The sequence below is a fragment of the Melitaea cinxia genome, chromosome 1 (genome assembly GCF_905220565.1).
Source record: "Melitaea cinxia chromosome 1, ilMelCinx1.1, whole genome shotgun sequence".
Classification (NCBI taxonomy): Eukaryota; Metazoa; Arthropoda; class Insecta; order Lepidoptera; family Nymphalidae; genus Melitaea; species Melitaea cinxia.
In genome coordinates, this window is record NC_059394.1 from 9,495,932 (window position 1) to 9,516,298 (window position 20,367).

The 20,367-nt window shown below is 32.1% G+C and overlaps 2 protein-coding genes and 3 non-coding genes across 5 annotated transcripts; 2 read left to right on the forward strand and 3 right to left on the reverse strand.

Annotated features, from left to right (window-relative positions):
- Positions 1-2,736: 2,736 nt before the first annotated feature.
- Trnaw-cca lies at positions 2,737-2,808 on the reverse strand. Its single transcript has one exon. It is a non-coding gene; the product is annotated as a tRNA-Trp (tRNA).
- Positions 2,809-3,419: 611 nt separating this feature from the next.
- On the forward strand, positions 3,420-3,492 carry Trnar-ccu. Its single transcript has one exon. It is a non-coding gene; the product is annotated as a tRNA-Arg (tRNA).
- Positions 3,493-3,671: 179 nt separating this feature from the next.
- Positions 3,672-15,949, reverse strand: LOC123653417. Its single transcript, XM_045589414.1, has 12 exons — positions 15,928-15,949; positions 14,652-14,826; positions 13,798-14,082; positions 9,252-9,547; positions 8,640-8,825; positions 7,695-7,982; positions 7,171-7,288; positions 6,859-6,998; positions 6,069-6,358; positions 5,616-5,828; positions 4,278-4,467; positions 3,672-3,834 (listed from the first exon to the last, which is right to left on the reverse strand). Exons 1-12 carry the CDS (start codon positions 15,947-15,949, stop codon positions 3,680-3,682), a joined length of 2,358 nt encoding a protein of 785 aa, XP_045445370.1. The 3' UTR covers positions 3,672-3,679.
- On the forward strand, positions 4,103-4,176 carry Trnat-agu. Its single transcript has one exon. It is a non-coding gene; the product is annotated as a tRNA-Thr (tRNA).
- A 76-nt stretch (positions 15,950-16,025) lies between the features above and the next one.
- On the reverse strand, positions 16,026-19,082 carry LOC123669371 (phosphatidylinositol glycan anchor biosynthesis class U protein). The gene is made up of 3 exons (XM_045602982.1): positions 18,319-19,082; positions 17,970-18,241; positions 16,026-17,225 (listed from the first exon to the last, which is right to left on the reverse strand). The coding sequence occupies exons 1-3, from the start codon at positions 19,080-19,082 to the stop codon at positions 16,972-16,974; spliced, it is 1,290 nt and encodes a 429-aa protein (XP_045458938.1). The 3' UTR covers positions 16,026-16,971.
- Positions 19,083-20,367: the final 1,285 nt, after the last annotated feature.

Below are 20,367 nucleotides of genomic sequence, written 5' to 3' on the forward strand. Positions count from 1 at the left end.
CAACTGCTTTTGACGTCATCGATTTACCGATTGATGCAGTATAAGTTACCAAGGTTATAGCCAATGATCTACCTAATTAATTCTCATTAGGTATTTAAGCATGATGAATGTTAGCAGTTACGTCTTGTTTTGTGTGGTCGCGTTTTCGCTAAATGATTAAATACGTATATATTTATTGTCTTAAATGTCGGTACTATAAATAGAAAAACAGATGTAGATATATAAAACAAAAAATAAAACAAAACGCTGCTTATTTTTGATGGGTGCTAAATCGAAAAGATGTGGAGAAACTAGAACAGGGAAGTGTGAACGTATCTTTAACAAAAATGCAATGTTCGAAAACAATTTTATCGAAAGTAGTCTTTTAATATCACCTTGAACAACTTTGTTTAACCTGTATAAAATCTCCGTAATCCATTTGAGCCTAATTTTATTTCAATTAAAATGACTACCTATTACAACGGTTGCATCTCTCAAAATGGCATATGAATAAAATTCTTATAATTCGTTTTAACTCCAAACATTTCTAATGTAAAAAAAGGTTAAAGTTTTAAACGTTTTTAATAAAACCGTATTTTTCTGTGCTCCATGATTCGCCATCATTATATGACCTTCAAGAAAAGAATCAACACAAATAAGTAGCGGTACACATACAGAGTCAGTTCGAAGGCGTGTTCTTATACATACACATAACTGTTTGTAATTACTCAGATAATCACACAATGATATTTTGCGCATGTATACCTTGTTTCAAGAATGCGATTCGTATACAAAGGCGCCAGCAGACACGTATGCCAGTCACCTGATCGTCTCGATTACGAGCATCACGCATTGAAAACGACGGTATTGAATATTTCTTCAGTTGAAAATAACCTATAATGCAGTTTTATCAAAGGGCTAAATTTGCTACTTTTCTTGTCTCTCACACGACATTATGCTGAGTTTAAATAAGAAATGATGATTTATACAAAAGTGTTGTTTTGCAATTTTACGATCACGACCTTATTTTACATTACAAATTATTTTTATAAACTAGCAACGGCAAATTAAAGAAAGAACTACGTCATTTAGTCGTAGTGATACATGTTCTAGTAATATTTAATGTAATCTATACTAATATTATAGCTGAATATTTTGTTTATTTGTTTGCTTGAACGCACTAATCTCAGAAACTACTAGTCCGATGCTTATTCGTTTGATTTTATAGAAATATAGATGCAAATAGCACTTGCTACACTTGTAAATTACAACCCGCTGTTAGGGATTGAAAGAAAAACTGGAAAATCGTAATCGTTTTAATACAGAAGACGGCGATTTCTAAGAACCTCAAAAATGGTCTAAAGTAACAACTTACCTAATAGTATCATTAGATAATATAAACGGAAAACCTTTATCCGAAATACAATTTGCAAATGTTTTATATGTTATGTATTGAGAAGACCTGACAAAAATGCCAATAAAAACAGTCAAAAGGTTGGTATAGCATATACAAGTTACAAATTTATCCAAGTCATCGGAATATTATTTGGAAATTATCAGACATAGGAATAATCCTAGAACACTAATTTATGTCAATAAAAGTATGTAGAGTACAAAAAAGTACTGAGGACAATTAATAATATCTGGAGTACATACTGGAAGATGAAAGAAATATTTTGTTGAAGCAATGTATATATCTACCTTTATGATTTTAGGTTAATATATATTTGTACATACCTATGTACCTAAAAAAGTTCTAATAGAATGTTTATTGGTATAAACGTTTTTATATTATTCTTTCAATGCGGACTTCTAGTGAGTTACCTACTTTGCCTATTGGATTAATTAGTCATCATCCTCATCCTCGTCCTGACATGGCCAATCATATGCATGCCATTATATACATAGACAGTAGCTACTATGAAATAATGTCCTTGATTGTTAAACTAACTTAAATATTAATTTTATCACATTTAAACTAGTTACTACTAACCCAGATCTGATATTTACTAACTCGTACAAGTAACTCGTACTATTCGTATTACTAACTCGTACACTTAGGATAATATCCTATGAGTAGTGCTTCTAGATAGATGAATCCCAAAAGTCAATTCGTCGCAAATAATAACCAAGAATCCATTTAACCGTTAAAAAAATAAAACAACAAAAGAAATGAGCAAATGCAAGTCAGACTTTCACAACTTTATTTTTGATAAACGTTCGATATCCTGTTGCACGAAATTAATTTTACCTTTGTGAAAATATGTAGTTTATTTAGAAAATTTCCTGTAAGGCGTTGAAGGTCCCATTGATGTATTTTATTGAAACCCAGAAAACGTACTGAACTAAAATAACAATAACTTGTTATTGAAACAAAACGTTAGAGGGCAGACAAGAAAAACCAATCTACCCAATATAAATGTCACTTTGTCTGCACTTTCTGCAAATAATTCATTTTAAAGTGCAATATTAATAGTTCAATAACGTAGCTACTATAATTAGTAGTTTTGGTAGTGTTCCATCAATCAGATTTAAAAAATAAATCATTCTAAAATAATAATATCTAAAGGATGAGAAGAGATAAATATATCTAAAATAATTAAATAAGGAGCCTATTGTTCGTTAAAGCTAAAATTTCTAATAACTTTTTCTATTTTTGCTTTATTTCGCAGTTTTTTTCTACGTGGGTTGGAGTGTGTCATTTTTTAAACAAAAGTATAATTAGTAAATTGTATGCACTTGTAAAAAAAAATAATTTGACCCCGACGTGATTTGAACACGCAACCTTCTGATCTGGAGTCAGACGCGCTACCGTTGCGCCACGGAGTCGATATCACTGATTGAGAAAAATCACTTTACATCCATAACAATATATTCATATTTGTATTTTTATTTATCAAATTAATTATATATACATTTTAATTTATATGATTAATATATCGAATTATTAATATTTAAATCCAGATAAAAAGTCTTTTAAATTTCAGTTACAGCGCACTCTACCAAAGAAATAGTGAACTAATTCACAATAGAACTACGTACGCTTATGTGACTTTTTAACTTTTGCAATATATGTAGATGGCTCTAAAATGATAGATGGATGATAAATTGCTGGATGGATCTAAATTGCTGATTTTATTTGAAATTTGTAAAATTACTAATTTGGTACCTATTTACATTTCTACCTATTTGGTAACAGATTTGAAGTTATTTTGGCAGTATAGAAATATTTAGATTCATAATAAATGACACGTGAAATATATTATATTATATATGTATAACAACAAACTAATTGTTATTTATTATATTATATATAATAGCAATATAATTGTGAAAATATGTTATTTTAGATAAATAATATAAAAATAAAATTGTTTTAAGAAATTTTGTCAAAATATTTTATGTATAATATGTTAACTAAATTCGACATTGCCAGAGAAGCCCCTGTGGCCTAATGGATAAGGCATCGGCCTCCTAAGCCGGGGATTGTGGGTTCGAGTCCCACCAGGGGTAGACGAGAAGTTATTATTTAAGTTTTTTCTTTTCATTTAATGTTATTAATTATACGGTAAAACCCTTTGTAGTCAAATACATGGACATACAGTAACAGGAGTCTATCGATTACATGTTTTTATGTTATCGCTATTTTATGTACCTACATAAATAATGCTATGCAATAAAAAAAAAACAAATTCAGTTTTTAATTTATATAATACCATAAAGAGATCAGGAGAGGAAGCACAAGGTACACTTTAAAACAAGACAATGTGGTCGCGGACCCCATAAGCGGCAAACAGCGTAAACCAACATGTTGGATGTAATAACCTACTTGATTAGGTAAGCGACACTCGTTATCTAGAACAAAAACACAAAAATTGTTTCATTATATTTAATCGATAGTTTTAGTTGTTGAATAACAAAAAGAAAACATTTATTTCTTTTCTTTCAGAAACTAATATTTAATTTATCATATTGTTATTTTTAATAGAACTGATCCATTTCCTAATGTTTCAATATATAATTAAAAGCATTAAATTATTATCATAAATTTTTTAAATAATTAAAAATATGAAGAATATTATACAACATGTACCAGAACACAATTTTCGAGATTTGAATCAGCGGCGCCGTGGCTTAGTTGGTTAAAGCGCCTGTCTAGTAAACAGGAGATCGGGGGTTCGAATCCCCCCGGGGCCTTGGTTGAAATTATATTTTTTATTTTTTATTTGTGTGTTGTATGTGTTTTTATATTTAAATTTAAATTTTATATAGTATTAACAGCGTTATAATTTACTTACGTGCGCACAAGTTTTGTGTAGTTACCGCTGAAACAGCAAAATGTGCTGGAAGACAAAACTCCGGTGACGGACACGGGTTTGTTATGTTGAATATGTAGACTGACCGCTCCGCTAGAACGTGGCAATTGCGAGACCCCTCAGCACCACGCCACTGGCACACCAGTATTTGTCCTTGGCCATCGTTACGGAACTACGGCCATAAATATAATAATTTTAGTAGAATTTTAATCTTTAATCTCCATAGACATATTTGGACAGATTTTATTCTGATATAGATTGTTAAAATTATAGAACTAGGATAAACATTGAGGATTTTAATTATGGTAATTTATAATATTATATCGGGATCCTCCACTCTACTACGTCTTACCAAATGAACCTCCTTGGAACCAATATAGTAGTACTTCTATTATAGGATAGATGGCGCTGTAAGAATGTTACAAAGAATGCCTAAACCATAAATTTGTATAAGTATATATGTTTTCTGAAAGATGGCGTAAGCTGCCCGTAATAAAAGTAAATATTATAATTACCGTTATTTTTACTGAGTAATATACTTATGGACTATGGTAAGGTAATAAGCATTTTTAGTAATAAAATTATATTCATAATTAATATGCCAAGGCAAAGTTAAAGTTTTTAAACTGATAAAAAAAGTATGAATAAGTTTCCGCCGTTTATTGTCAAAAATTAATATTTATTGATATGGAATCCAATAGCCTTGTTTATAAATAATTCTTAAAGGTGTGTGACTGCTTGCTGATTTCTAATTCCTTTTGTGTTTGAAACGAATTTTCCTCCAATAATTTCTCCAATTCTGCATCGTCGTATATTTTTGGTCTTTTACTGCGATCTTTGTTGTCTACGTCAAAATCACCGTTTTTAAACTTTTTTAACCACTCACGACATGTTTTCTCACTCAAGACAACTTTTACGAGCAATTGATGCGCCTCAGCAAATGACGCTTATTTGGCTCAAATTTAGACATTTTCAGATGAAAATAAAAATATGATGCTAATGCAAAATTAATAATATGATAGCAAATTAATTTTTAAGCCGGTTATCAACTGAAAATTTTAACACAAGTCGCGCCTTCTCTCTCAAAACGGCGGAAACTTATTTATACCTACTACTGTGTATAATTATTTCATTATCGTCAACTATATAAATATTTTAACAGAATCAAAAATTATAATGATCCAAAATAATTTAGTCCAATTAATTTGTTAAATGTATACTAATTTTAATGTCAAGGATGTGTCAAGGTTATGTTTTGTAATATTTTCCATTGGATTGTACCTTCGTACGGTCGTATCTCATAAAGTCACACACACATACCTGAACATATAGGATAGGTTGTTGTTGCAAGTAGAACGGGTGAATGCGGTACGTTTGTTCTCGACCTGGCAACACGAAATCCTCGTATGGAACTTGATAGAATTCAGTGTCGTTAACTCTACATTGAGGTCCGATTATTCTAGATGGTATGTTGGATTTTATCAAGTTTGTATCTACTTTGTTCATGACGTCTTGAACAGATTTTGAATCAACCTGTAAGGAAAAAAGGACGGTAAATTACAAAAATACGAAGCAATAAGAATATAAATGATATTAACATTACGTATAATCTATTATTTTTGTAGCTACATATAGCTCAGTATAAAAAAAAAGTTGACAGCTCAAACTAAAAATTAAGTTACAAAGAAAATTATTTACATATTATTATTTTTTTCATACAAAATAATTAAAATTGTATATTATAAATAATGTACCAGACACATGATGACGTACCGTTAAAAATAATTCCGAGTAATCAAGATAATCGTAGTTTATATTTTTGAATTCTGTCATATCCTGTGCTACGTAAGCTAAAAATATGTCAAAGAAACTACTTCGCAGGGAAAACACAAGGGCTCTCGATCTGTCAATGTCATTAATCGACGGCCGATCTGAAGGACTTATTATGAGGACAACGGTGTTGTGTCCAGCGCTTTTCATGTCTGATATATCTTGTAAAGACTGGTTTAGACTGTGTTGGATGATCTTCGATATAACGTTCGGTAGATTAAGACGGTTTGGCCCTAAAAGTCACAATTTATAAGTACCTATATTGTGTAGAATTATTACAAGCGTTGGATTGCATTTGTAAATAAATGTAGAAAAATCAAACGTTAAAGCATCTGTAAATACAACTTTGTAAAGAAATAACAAACACCTTTTTCTTTTGATTTAGCGATTAGGACCAATTTAAGAATCTTCATGCTCTTAAATCCATTATGGACGCTCGTGTTCTCTACTAATTGTATTATTTAAATATTGATTTCCATTTATATGTAAAACAATAATAAATAAGATAAAGAGTTGGCTGAAGCGAAGCGGAACTATGGTATGTACTATCTGAGAATATCAAAATGCCAATCTATTCCTTTAAGGTTCCAAAGAAACTCCAACAATCTAACAATTGAAGGTAGGACGGACAGGCGGTAAGCAACGGAGTCCTTGTAATAAGGTTTAAGTTTAACAAAAGTTTTTTTTTTAATTAGAATATGTTAAATGCTAATAATAAATATTTGATTCTTACATTCAATGATGTTATTAGCGATGGTAGTAAAGAGGCTGGTCAAGTTGCTTGCGGGAGGTACAATCCAATCACCGGTGTTGCCATGTACCAGGGCTACTGTACTGCGACGAGCCTCCAATTCTAATGCACCACCTATCCATCTGTCAATAAATATTGAGACTTAACTTTCAAAAATAAAATATATTTAGTTATGTTTTTAATACAAAGTAAAAAATTATTAATTTTGAAACTATAACAATACTTACTTATATACATGGTATTGATTATTGCCTTTTATGTAATGTAATTAAATATTTAATTCAAAATACTTACGACATAAACTGTTCTACTTCATAACCGTTCCAACTAGAGTCAGTGGCAACAATCAGATCGATTGTTGAAACGCTGTGATCCTTCGTGCATTCCTGGTGGTACAAGCTTAGTATTGACGCTACGAAATTTAGTAAAATTTATGTCATATTATAAAACAATACACATACTCACTACTATTAAAATTCTGTTCATTCTATTTTTTAACGATTATTGTAGAAAAATGTAAGTCAATAATAACCAACAAGAACTTGCCTATCTTTGGAGGTTGTTTAAATAGCTAGATATTTCAGAGGAGCTCGACTGGGGTAGTAAAGATTACAGCCAAATAATATCTACCGCTCTTAAGTAGCGTTGTGTTCCTGTGGTGAGTACAGTAGCTGAGCTCATAGGGAGGGAGGACTGGGGTAAAAGTGGATAACTCACTTGTAATTCACTTGTTTTCCGCCCTAGTGTAAAAAAATATAACAAGATGTCTATCTTCTTCAACAAACAGTACTTATTGTTGTAGACCTAATATTACTTACGAACATAATCCATAAAAGCCGTTACGGCTGCATCAGTGATTCTTTCCATTTCATCCTTAGGTATGTAAACACTTATCTGTCGGAGCGATAGAATGTGTGCCAATCTAGATGTTTCAGTAAACAGTTGCGATCTTGTGATGTTTGAGAACAACGCGTGTCTGTTACAAGCGCGGACGGACGGGTCGAATGATACCCCTTCATTAGAATAATACATCTCTATTACTTGCGATAACCGTAAACTTCGTCGTTGAGCGACCCATGTAGGCAAATGATTAGCTAATATGAGACCTGGAAATATATCATTTATTCTTATATTTTTTCATAGATATTTTTTTGTTTCAAGAAACACGACAATGTCACGCATATAACAAGCATCTATCTAAAGTTTTTAACAAAACATTCAATCTGAGAAGTCCTGCCGCCAGTGGTGGATTAACAAAATTTGCCACCAGTAGACTCTTCAACTTTTCCCGCCCCTAGGTGACCTCTGTTTATAAAAAGGTTGTGGTCACAGCCACCCGAAAAAACGGCCAAAACATAGTCGCGATTATTTCAGTTGACCGACTTTTTTTTAAGACACAATCCATAATTTCATAAAATAATCAAGTCAATTGAAAAAATATTTCAACTGACCTTTTTTTTAGATATCCATTGCTGTACAAAGGTTGTGGGCCCATTCATTTTCAGGATTTATATAATAATGTTTTATAAAATAAAATTTAGTAAAATTTAGGCAAAATTTATCGCCCTAGGCACTCACTACCTACTCAGTCTACTGGTAAATCCGCCAATACCTGCCGCATCTATGAGTAGATAGATATTCAGACAATGGTATTCTACTATCTGTTAAAGATTACTCATCTGCCTGATACAACTGACCTAGATATCTACCAAAAATATATATGGAACAGAAATTTTATAAATAAAGAAAAAGTTTGTACTTACCGTCAATACCAGCTAAAATTTCCGCATCCGTGAAATGCCAATTTGGTAATGTCTCATTACTGCGAAACAGATAATAATCCCGCGGCAGAAGAGTGTCATTCCATCGGTTACTGCTACCGATCATGAAATGCTGTGAAGATGCTCCAACTCTAGGACCTTGGTTTACTACAACCTCAGCTAAATCACCTAAAACAAAGCGAAGAGTATTAAAAACATTTAAATTTATGGTGGGAAACGTTTATTGAGGCTAATTATCCCAAAATATTACTAATTACTCATTTGAATTAATGACTTCTAATAGTGCCAAAGTTACATGCAAATATAATTTGAATACATTCGATATAAAAATATTATGAATAAGTTAATAATAGTAATGTTCCTTTGTCTTAATAAAAGTAATCATGACAAAATCTAGTTAAAAATATAACCTCGACTGAAACAAAAGATTAATATGTATCTACGTTTTTTAATAAGCATTTTTGTACCTTTGCGTAACAAACTACTATGAAGGTTTAAGCTTTACTCATATACCGTATATTATATAGTACCTAGGTACCTAGTTACCTACTAATAATTCTTAAATCGTTATTAATATTATATGTAATTAGCTACCTGCTAAAGTTGCTGCCCATATGTTACTTATATCATTATTCGTTTCAGAATTCACATCATTTATGTCATCGATTTCAAATGCTCCCGTTTTTATATACCAATCTTTTACAGCTGAGTCTATTAACGATTGAGATACTTCTTCACGAAATATGTTTGCGCCCAAAATATCCTGGACAGCCACTCGTTGCGCTTCCAGAGAAGAGGCAAGTGCGGCTATCAACGTACCTGGTGATATAGTACCCCATGTTGTCTGAATAACTCCGTCTTCTATAGGACATCTACTAAAAATTCTGTAACTAATAAAGTATTTGCATTTGTAACACACTAAAATGAAACGTAGGTACTAATTGAGGTGTCGTAAAATGAGTAACCACACAGCAAAGTGCAGCTAAGTTGCTGTGTGGTTACGGTTATTAGAATACAGCCACCCCCTCTCTTCCCGTGGGTGTCGTAAGAGGCGACTAAGGGATAACACAGTTTTACTACCACCTTGGAACTTAAAAAGCTGATCGATGGCGGGATAACCATCCAACTGCTGAAATATACAAGGAGAAGACGGGCAGCAGCGTCTTAGGTGCGACAAAGCCAGCCTGCGGTCACCAACCCGCCTGCCCAGCGTGGTGACTTTTGGGCACAACACATGAGTTGAGCACAACTTATGGAGGTCTATGTCCAGCAGTATCCTGTATTAGGTTGAACTGAAAATGAATAAATTCAAATGGATAGATTCATGAAAAATAGTATTAATTTATTGGTAGGTATATCTAGTAAACAAAATAATTAAATTAAATTAGCTGGGTACAAAAGTTTCTTCGTATTTTATTTAGAAATTCAATGTAAGATTTTATAAAACCTTTACATTTATTATAATATACATGCACCATTTTGTTTGACAACTTGCCGCGATCTCGTAGGTAGTGATAAGATTTTGTTGCTGTGGAAATGTTTGGGACTTCTCATTAAAAACCCGCGACAAGTAGTTTTGACAGTCCTCTTTTTAATGTAATGTTAACTGTAAACTAGACGGGCGTAGACGCATTAGGGCTTCCCAGTCAAACTCTCTCAATTTTTTAACCGACTTCCAAAAAAGGAGGAGGTTCTCAATTCGACTGTTTTTTTTTTATGTATGTTACATCAGAACTTTTGACAGTGTGGACCGATTTCGACAAATTTTGTTTTAATCGAAAGGTGGTGTGTGCCAATTGGTCCCATTTAAATTTATTTGCGATCTAACAACTACTTTTCGAGTTATATCTAATAATGCGTTTTTACTTGACGCTTTTTTCGTCGACCTACGTTGTATTATACCGCATAACTTTCTACTGGATGTACCGATTTTGATAATTCTTTTTTTGTTAGAAAGGGGATATCAATAGTTTGGTACAGTGATAAGGAAACCAGGATCCGATGATGGGATCCCAGAGAAATCGAGGGAAACTCTCGAAAATCCATAATAACTTTTTACTGGGTGTACCGATTTTGATAATTTTTAATTTAATCGAAAGCTGATGTTTATCATATGGTTACATATAAATTTTATCGAGATCTGATAACTACTTTTTGAGTAATCTTTGATAACGCGTAGTTGCTTGACTATTTTTTCGTCGATCTACGTTGTATTACTTGTCGATGTAATTGAAGTCGGTTTTTTTTTCGTTTGCGAGCAAACACAATTATGTCGAGTAGCTAAGGACGTATGAAGGACGTTGTCATGATGAAATACCACATCTTCTCTGTTGATAAATTCTTAGCCGCTTACTCTCAATTTCTTTTCTTCACCAGCCTTTATTAAATGAGTCAAAACTGTTTAATGGTCAAATCTCAAATCTTCAACTTTATCGTAACTACTCAAATATCGATTCAGTTCCACTTTTCAAAAATATTGTCACGTTTATTTGTAACTAGCTGAACGGACAGACTTCGTTCTGTCAAAAGTAAACATTAATTTTTATGATTTGTTTTTATTTTTAATTTTTTTTTTTCGTTTATAAAAACCTTCCGTGGCCCTTAAGGAACATACAAAAAAAATAACCCGAATTGGTTGAGCCATTTTCGAGTCATGAGCTTAGTAACATTCATTTTTATTTATACCTACTACTGTGTACTAAGTGACCAGAGCAAAATGGATCTTTGACATCAAAATTTCCTAACTGAAAACGCTTAAACCAATTTTGTGCTACTCCTACAGACACTGTATTAGGCGCATAAACGTCACAATTTTTACGTGACATTTTTCCCTTTCTAACCGAATTCCAAAGAAGGAGGAGGTTCTTAATTCGATTGTATTTTTTCTCAATTGTCTTTAATAACGCGCATTAACTTGACAATTTTTTCGTCTACTCACGTAGTCACGTTGTATTACTGGTCGATGTAATTGAAGTCAGTTTTGTTTTCGTTTGCGAGCAAACACAATTACTTACAGTAAAATTTTAAAATGTACCAAATTTTTTCGTTTGATTCACTCATTTTGGTGGACATAAAAACAAATGAAAGTTACGGCAAATTGTTTTTAAACGGTTTTATTTAGCTCACCCCGTTTGTTTTATTATTTTTTTATTCTTTATTCTTGGGTCAAATTTAGTAATTCAAATTTCACCCTCTTCCTGTCAACCGATTAATCTGAAATTTTGTATACACTTTGGATTTTGGTGACAATACAATTATGTTTAGTCATTATCATTATAAATTCAAGATGGCCGCCGCTACAAAATGGCGGATAATTTATGTTTTATTAATCCCATCAATATGGGTATCAAATGAAAGGGCTCAACAAGCAGAATACAATATACTATAAAAAATTGAAATCCAAGATGGCGGCCGCTACAAAATGGCGGATAACGTAGGTTTTATCAATTCCATCAATATGGGTATCAAATGAAAGGGCTCAACAAGCAGAATACAATATACTATAAAAAATTGAAATACAAGATGGCGGCCGCTACAAAATGGCGGATAACGTAGGTTTTATCGATCCCATCAATATGGGTATCAAATGAAAGTGCTCAACCAGTATAATCAATGTACTATATAAAATTAAAATCCAAGATGGCGGCCTCTACAAAATGGCGAATAACTTAGGTTTTATCAATCCCATCAACATGGGTATCAAATGAAAGGTCTCAACAAGTAGAATACAATTTACTATGCAAAATTGAAATCTAAGCTGGCCGCCGCTACCAAATGTCTGATAACAATTTTTTATCAATCCCACCAATATGGGTATCAAATAAAAGGGCTTGACAAGAAGAATACAGTGCACTATACAACCTCAATATTTAAGATGGGCCTTGCAATAATGAAGCACTAAATGAATTAAACAGAATGCGAAATAAAAACTAAAAACTAGAAAATAAAAATAGGTAAAAAAACTTTTTAAGTTAAACGGTTTTATGTTAAACATACATTGCAATGTTTAAGATAAATGTACTAAAAACCAAAAAATAATAAAATAGATACAGTCGTGGGAATTATAAACATATGCATAGACTAGACTAAAATAAAACCGTGGGGCACGTCAATTGTCTACAAATTATCGACTTAATGTGCGATAGAAGAATCGTTTAATTCGTCGTTAAAATAGGCAGTTGGCCCGCAGACGGTGAGGAAATTACTTACTATTTTCTTGCTCATGGAAATTCCAATAGTTATACACTCCATGTAAATAAAAGAGATGTTTCAACTAGTTTATCGTAGGACATTCACACTGCTGGCTGGCGAGGAATCGTTTCACTGCTCGTAGTTTGTCTTTAATCGACAAAACATATGATAAAAGTACTACTCGCTGACCACTATGAAACCCTAAAACTCGCTTATAATCGAGCTTGCTAGCTTGTTTCCACATTCTAGCCCTACTTATCACACGTCCATCGTTGTCGGTTGAACAACTGCCTAATTATAGTGTAACATTACAAAACAAACATTTTAATCAACGATTGTAGACAATTGACGTGCCCCAAGGTTTTATTTTAGTCTAGTCTATGCATATGTTTATAATTCCCACGACTGTATCTATTTTATTATTTTTTGGTTTTTAGTACATTTATCTTAAACATTGCAATGTATGTTTAACATAAAACCGTTTAACTTAAAAAGTTTTTTTACCTATTTTTTTTTATTTTATTTTACTTTTTAATTTCATTTTTAACATTTCACGGTATCAAAACTAGCCAGTTACAAACAGTACAACCAAAAAGATTCTATTGCATCTTTTAACTAGAAAATACGAAAAGACCCCCCCGACCCCCCGACCTATTAAGTAAAGTATATGTAAGTTCTATGTACCTACCATTACTAGAAATATTCTGCTTCTTTTTGCAGTGTTGCAGATAGTTCTTACTAAGAAGGTATAAGCTTACGAACAACACCATAGAAATAATTTCATAATTCTTATAAACACAAGGACAGACGAAATTCTCAGAGATTTCATAACTCGGTATGAGAATTGTGCCATGAAACTGTATCTTTTTTAACCGTTTAAGTATTGACGTCAACCAGACTGTAATCGAAAAATCATGTAAACAAAGAAACTTTTTATTCAACAAATTACCTATTTGCGCTTTGTTGCATCTGTCGATGTTGTATGGATATCGGGCAAACAACATTTTCATCGCCTCTCTCCCACGGCTGTACTGTCGAACTCATCATTTTGTGGAGAAGACACTTCTCTACACTGTTAAGACTTTCATCGACATTTATCAGTTCAGGCTGACTCGGTAGAAACAATTCCATAAGAAGCTTGTATTTATGAAATTGAAAGGCAGAAGCTCGATACGGCAAAACAAATTCTGTTTCTAAAGTGTTAGCGGCTTGTTCAATACCATCTAAGCGAAGACTGAAAAATTTTAGAATTTCATTTTACGTTCGTTCTCTTATATCATATCGTTATCTATTTATTAATACGTGAAGCAAAAACTTTGTACCCCTTTTACGAAAATTGTACGGACGGAGGAGTATGAAATTTCCCACTGTATGTCCCACTACTGGGCCCACGTAGGAGAAGGATCAGAGCTTAATCCACCACGCTGCTCCAATGCGGGTTAGCGGATATATGTAACCCTACTATGTGTAACGATCGCTATCAGGTGTACATGATAAAAACCGGGACCAACAGCTTAACATGCTCTCCGAGGCACGGTGGGGAGTCCCACAAGGACTGCACAAACACCCAGACCACGGCAAACACCTGTATGGCCAATACAAATGTTTGTCATGTGCGGGGATCGAACTCGCAACCGCTAGCGCAACAGGTACAATCCATGGCTGTGACCGTTGCGCCAACGCGGCGGCAAATTTCGCTCACTTATAGTTTATATAGAGGAGTGCAGAAGGCTGATATTTTTTTAAACTAAATAGTTACAAACTTTTTAAAACTAAACATTTACAAAATCCAAAGACCGTTACCTTCTTAGCAAAGCAGTACTAAAGAGTCTCATATCTAGACGTGTATTCACTTCCAACCGCCTTAGAAGCGAGAGAAATACGTCAAGTCTTCTCGGAGCTTTCAGAATAGGTCCACCGCCTAGATAGCATTCCAACAGTTGTGATGGTATACTGGACAGTACTACCTCTTCCGAACCTGTGATATAATACAATTCTAACAAAAAAATAAACACTACAAATAACTCGTTCACTTACTTCATACAAATGATTTATCAAACATCTCTTGTTAGGATAATTATAGTACCTATATTTAGTATTTTACAGACATCCTTAGGTTAGGGAGAAATGAATTCAATAAAATACAGAATAGTGTAATAGTAAAGTAAAACTAATAAATAAAAAATAAATATGTCTATATCATTGTAAGGTAGATCAAGGTATTATATGAATGCATGCATTCAGCCTGTATCATACCACTGCTGGGCATAGGCATCTTCTCCACGTAGAATGATTGGAGCTTAATCCATCACGCTGTTCCATTGGGTGTTGGCGGATAAGTTCCCTAGTATGAGTAACGATCGCTATCATATTTATGATAACAATCATTGATCAGACATCCAAACCGGAAATGAATATTCATACTAATACACATATCCTTCCCGAGCGGGATTCGAACCCGTAAACCGTCGGTGTTTTAGGCGACTACTCGTACCACTACACCAGAGCAGAGTGGTTGTATATAATAAATAAATTTAAAAAAGCCTTTATTTCCTTATCTTTACTTTCCATTTCAAGTGTTGGTATTTGTTTGTTAGTGTTTGGTTAGTTATTAATATTTTGCTTATTGTCTAACGCCGAGTTGCACGAAAAGAAATTAAAATTTAAATAGTGATTAAACTAATTTAATCTCAAGAATTGTATGAAATTCTTGTGATTAAATTAGTTTGATCTCTACTTTAATTTTAATTTTGTTTCGTGTAACTCGGCGTAAATGTACTAGTTAGTTATTACTTAATGGTTTGCTAATTGTCTAAATGTTAGTAAGAGTTTTTTTTTGGTATTGGATATGGATCAATACACTTCATAAACATAATAAAAAACTGCTGCAAATAACTGAATTCTCAACATTATTTATTTATTATATGATACTCACATGTTAAGAAAACACAAAATAACACAAACAATAATATTTTTTTCATAATTAAAAATCCTAGTTACATTATCACTGAAATAACCTAATGACAAAACAACTGGTTTGGTTTACGTTAGGTTGTGTGATAGTATAGTCATAGATTACCTGTGATAAGATAGTAGCTCATTGTGTAAGTAGGGCGTAGTGTACCTATATGAAGACTAAAATAATTATGTACACAGGTGAAAATCAATAAAAAAGGATTTTTTTAAAAATAAATGGTTTTATTGACATTAGTACATGAGAAGTTCATTTACAACTAGCTTTTATAATCAAACAGTCAATATCTCTTCTGTAAAATATAAATTAGTTATACTAAAATTTAACAGATTATTTACAGTTATAATAAACTTTTGATACGCCTTTAGTAATTACAGATTAAATATTTTGTCTATTGTCTTCTAATAATTTAATTTTTAGTTTAAAATTGAAATATGTATTTATTTTTAGCTGGTTAGAAATCTAGGGAATATACATAAAATTTGAAGTTCTATCAACCTAGATATAATAAAATATATATTATATCAGAGAATTCAGAAATAATGTTGAAGTTCTACAATATTGAAGATATTCCATATATTAAAAAGTTTAACGTATTTGATATTGAAATTAAATCTTTTCATATTAGAAATATGTCTTAAACCTAATCTCAAGGGCCTGTTTCACCAGTTCTGGGTAGTTTTTTTACATAAGTTACAAATAGACAAACAACAAATTGTAAAGTAGGACATTAGGACCTGTTTCGCCTCAATTAATGAACTATAGCTTTTAGATTTATAATTGTGAATAAAAATATCCCATAAATAAATTTGAATTTGATGGTGAACATTTTAAACTTTTATGCTTTGTATACCGTGATACATGAGATAGCTTAAACGGCAACCATTAAAAGAAGCCCTTTGACACAAAAAAAAATCATTAAGGACTTAATAATATTCAAAACTGGCGGTTTTGTTTACTTACTTAAAAAAAGATTTTTTTTTTAAATAATATATACTTTTTTCTAATATCACAACCAAAATGATTAAAGTGATACAAATAAATTAAAAAACAGGAAAACTTCTTGAAATACACAAAATTGTGTCTATTCTTAATTTGTTCTGTAAATTAAATGCATTATACAATATTTACTCAAATCAAAAATCTGAATTATCGAAGAACTAACTTAGCTGGCTTGCCATCAATTTGACGAGACGACCCATGTTTAAGAGTAAATTCTCTCTTGATATAGGCGAATAAAAGGTCTGTGATGAGGAAAATTTGAGCAGTTGCAAATGATAGAGTGACTCCAAAGAAAAAATTGGCATTTGCTGAACCGGAGTATATCCATAGATGCCAAACTGTTGGTCCGAGTACAGATGTAATGATAAAGGCACAGCCCACGATAAACTTCTGTTGCATAACTGTAATAATTAACACATAATTAAAATAACAGATGTCAAAATTAAAAGGACTAATTTTTGCTACTTTTTAAACATTAAAGGGCCGTCTGTACACGATCAAATTTATTTGTCAATTTTGGCTATCAAACTTCATGTTTTCATCAAACAAAAGCGCATACGATAAAACCAATAGATCAAATAAGTAATGACTCCTAGCAACAAAAATTAATAAAATTGAATGTTGCTAAGCGCATAACTCGAGGATGGCTTGACCTATTCGGCAAATTTATTTTTTTGTATGTTCCTTAAGACCCACAGAAAAAAATATGATTTTTTATGTTAACTTTTGACAAAACGAAGTCTGTTCGGGCAGCTAGTATATAATAAATATAAATATTATAACTTTACAAAGACCTGAGTATTCCGGTTCCTATTATTATAATTATAAAGGAACATTGCAGTTGTGTTCTCCATGGTGTCAAGGCGATAAGTGAGATTTTATTTGATAAACACAGTTGCACACTATCAAACAGGGTTGTCAAACATACCGTCAATCAAAACTTCCATCAAACACGTCAAACTATTATAATATTATTTACATTATTTGACAAACACTTCAAACAATCTTACACACTTTCAAAAAATTTGACAAATAATTTGATCATTTACAAGGGGCGGGGCTTAAAATTCTATTTTAAAATTATATTTTCTTTTTTGTATTAAATATCATGTGTCATAATATTAACTTAATAAAAATATACATACATGTAAAAAGATGTTTCCACAATGGCAAAAGGGCCAAGTAGAAGCCAACATCACCCACACATGGATATGATCTGAATATTGTTGAAAGAGCAATCAGAACAGTCGTCAGTAATACTGGCTCCTTATTAAACCTCAATGTCAATGGAATGACATAGAGAGCCAGTGCGTTGATTTGAAATGCACAAACAAAGAGCAATCGAAAATGTTCAAACATTTCCGTAAAGAAATACCAGAAAAGACCAATATTCGGTTTTAAATCTGGAACAGTTAATCTGAAAAAAAAATGTGTTTCTTAAAAGTTCCAATAAAAATCTTAAAAGGAATTAATATAAATATTTTTTACACTTACATAAATCCATAAGTATTGTAAACATAACTATATGAGCCATTCATGATATAGGCTGAGATGTATATTAGGAAACCCCAGCATAATACAAAGACTAAAAGTGTTTTTATATAAGAACACTTATTGCATCCCTTATTTATGTTTGCTAGTAAAATTGATATAGGTACAACCAGGAGAATAGGGTAGAGAGCTTGATGTGTAGCCAAGGCGATGAATGTGCAAGCTAACCATCTTTGTCCACTTGCAGCTCCCCATAAAGACACGCTTACTAACAAATTTTGGATAACAGTACTTGTCATTCCCGCGCAGTTCAACACAGAATAAGGGTTAAATAAATAAACAGATAGCACAGAGTCAGGAGCTTCATTTAGCTGTAACTTACTAAGGAGCATTGTTTTAGATTCTTTTGCAACATATTCTTTTATCTTATCTTGTGATTCTTCAAAAATTTGCACAAATGCCTTTGATGTCTTATACAGAATATGTGCAGTTAATATATCCATAAAAGTAAATATAACCGGTAAGAGGTATGGTACTTTTTTCAACAAGAATTGAAAAAACAGCAGCATAATGGGAGACTCATGAAAGGAGTCTCCTTCGTATGGATCTATCCCATGATCATATAAATAAATTCCCTCAATTAACCTTTTCCATGAGTTTAGAGGCGTTGCTATTTCAACTCGGTTTGCAATTGTCTGCCAATAATCTGTGTGAATAAGCCAATATCTCACTAAACCAGCTACAAAATATTTCAGAATTAAAGCCATTTGATATAAATAATCGGAATGAACATTAAGTTTCACATCAAAGTAGTCTCATAGTTATTATTGTTATTGGGTTTAATGGCTTTCTGTCGTGCCAGTAATGCACAGTCGGTTTTGTCAATGTCACTTAGAATGGAGAAGACACGAAGGAGATTAATCGGTGTGATCGAGTTAGCTAGTTCGTTTCAGTATTAAAGACAAAAGTAGAAATAGGCCGGTTTTTTGTTGTTATATTGTATTTTCTGAAAAATTCATCATTACAGAAAACTGACAAAGTAAATGTCATCAGAATCTGCACAGATAACGTTTTGTGTTCAAGAAACGTTTAAGAATTTTAATTAATTTTTGTTATAGCATTTTATAAGTTGTCAAAAATAAGTATAAATCACTATAAACTTCGAGTAAGGGCAAAACTTGTTACTTTTAATATTTTGTCATACATTTACTTTACTAACCTTTAGATCTGCTGGTCTGCTTATATCAGTAGTAACGTAATATTTAAGGCTAAGTTACAACCAGTTCCGTCTTTGCCACCAGGTCCCCGATCTTATGGAGCGAATATCTGACAAAATTTACTTTTATTTTAACTTAAGTAGTTTTTGCAGCACAAAAATCTCGAAATAAATCTCTCTCTTTCTCTCGAAATAAATTATAATAATTTTTGTATAATTAATAAAGTAACGACCAGCATTTTATTCAATAACAGACCATAAATAAATAAATTAATATATTATTATTACGTGCGTGGTGACTATGGGCAAAACACATGAATTCACGTTATTTTTGGCGTAAACTTGTGGAGGCCTATGTCCAGCAGTGGACTGTATAGGCTGTAATGATGATGATGGTTGTTATTAATAATAATAGATAAATAAATATGTTATTATATATCCCTAAGGTGGCTCTGGCTATCTAACTGACTGAATACAAAATGATTGGCGGTTTTTAAAAGAATAAAATTTTAGTTTTTTAATGTTTCTTACCAAACAGAGTCTATATTTGGAATCAGCTCACATCTATCATCATCATATCTTCACATTAATTATAACGTATTGATTAAAAATTGACATGTTGTAAAATGATGATTTAAAAATGCTTTTGAAGAAAATTGAATTAAGGTATGTATTTTAATTTAAAAAAGATAAAAACTACTACTAGAACTTCCTATATTTTTGTACTATGAAACTAGACAATCAAACATAGATCAAGGGTGACTGACCAATCATTGTACGACAATATTATTATCTTGCTATTGTGCCTCAATGCTACCACCAAACAGACCCGAAAT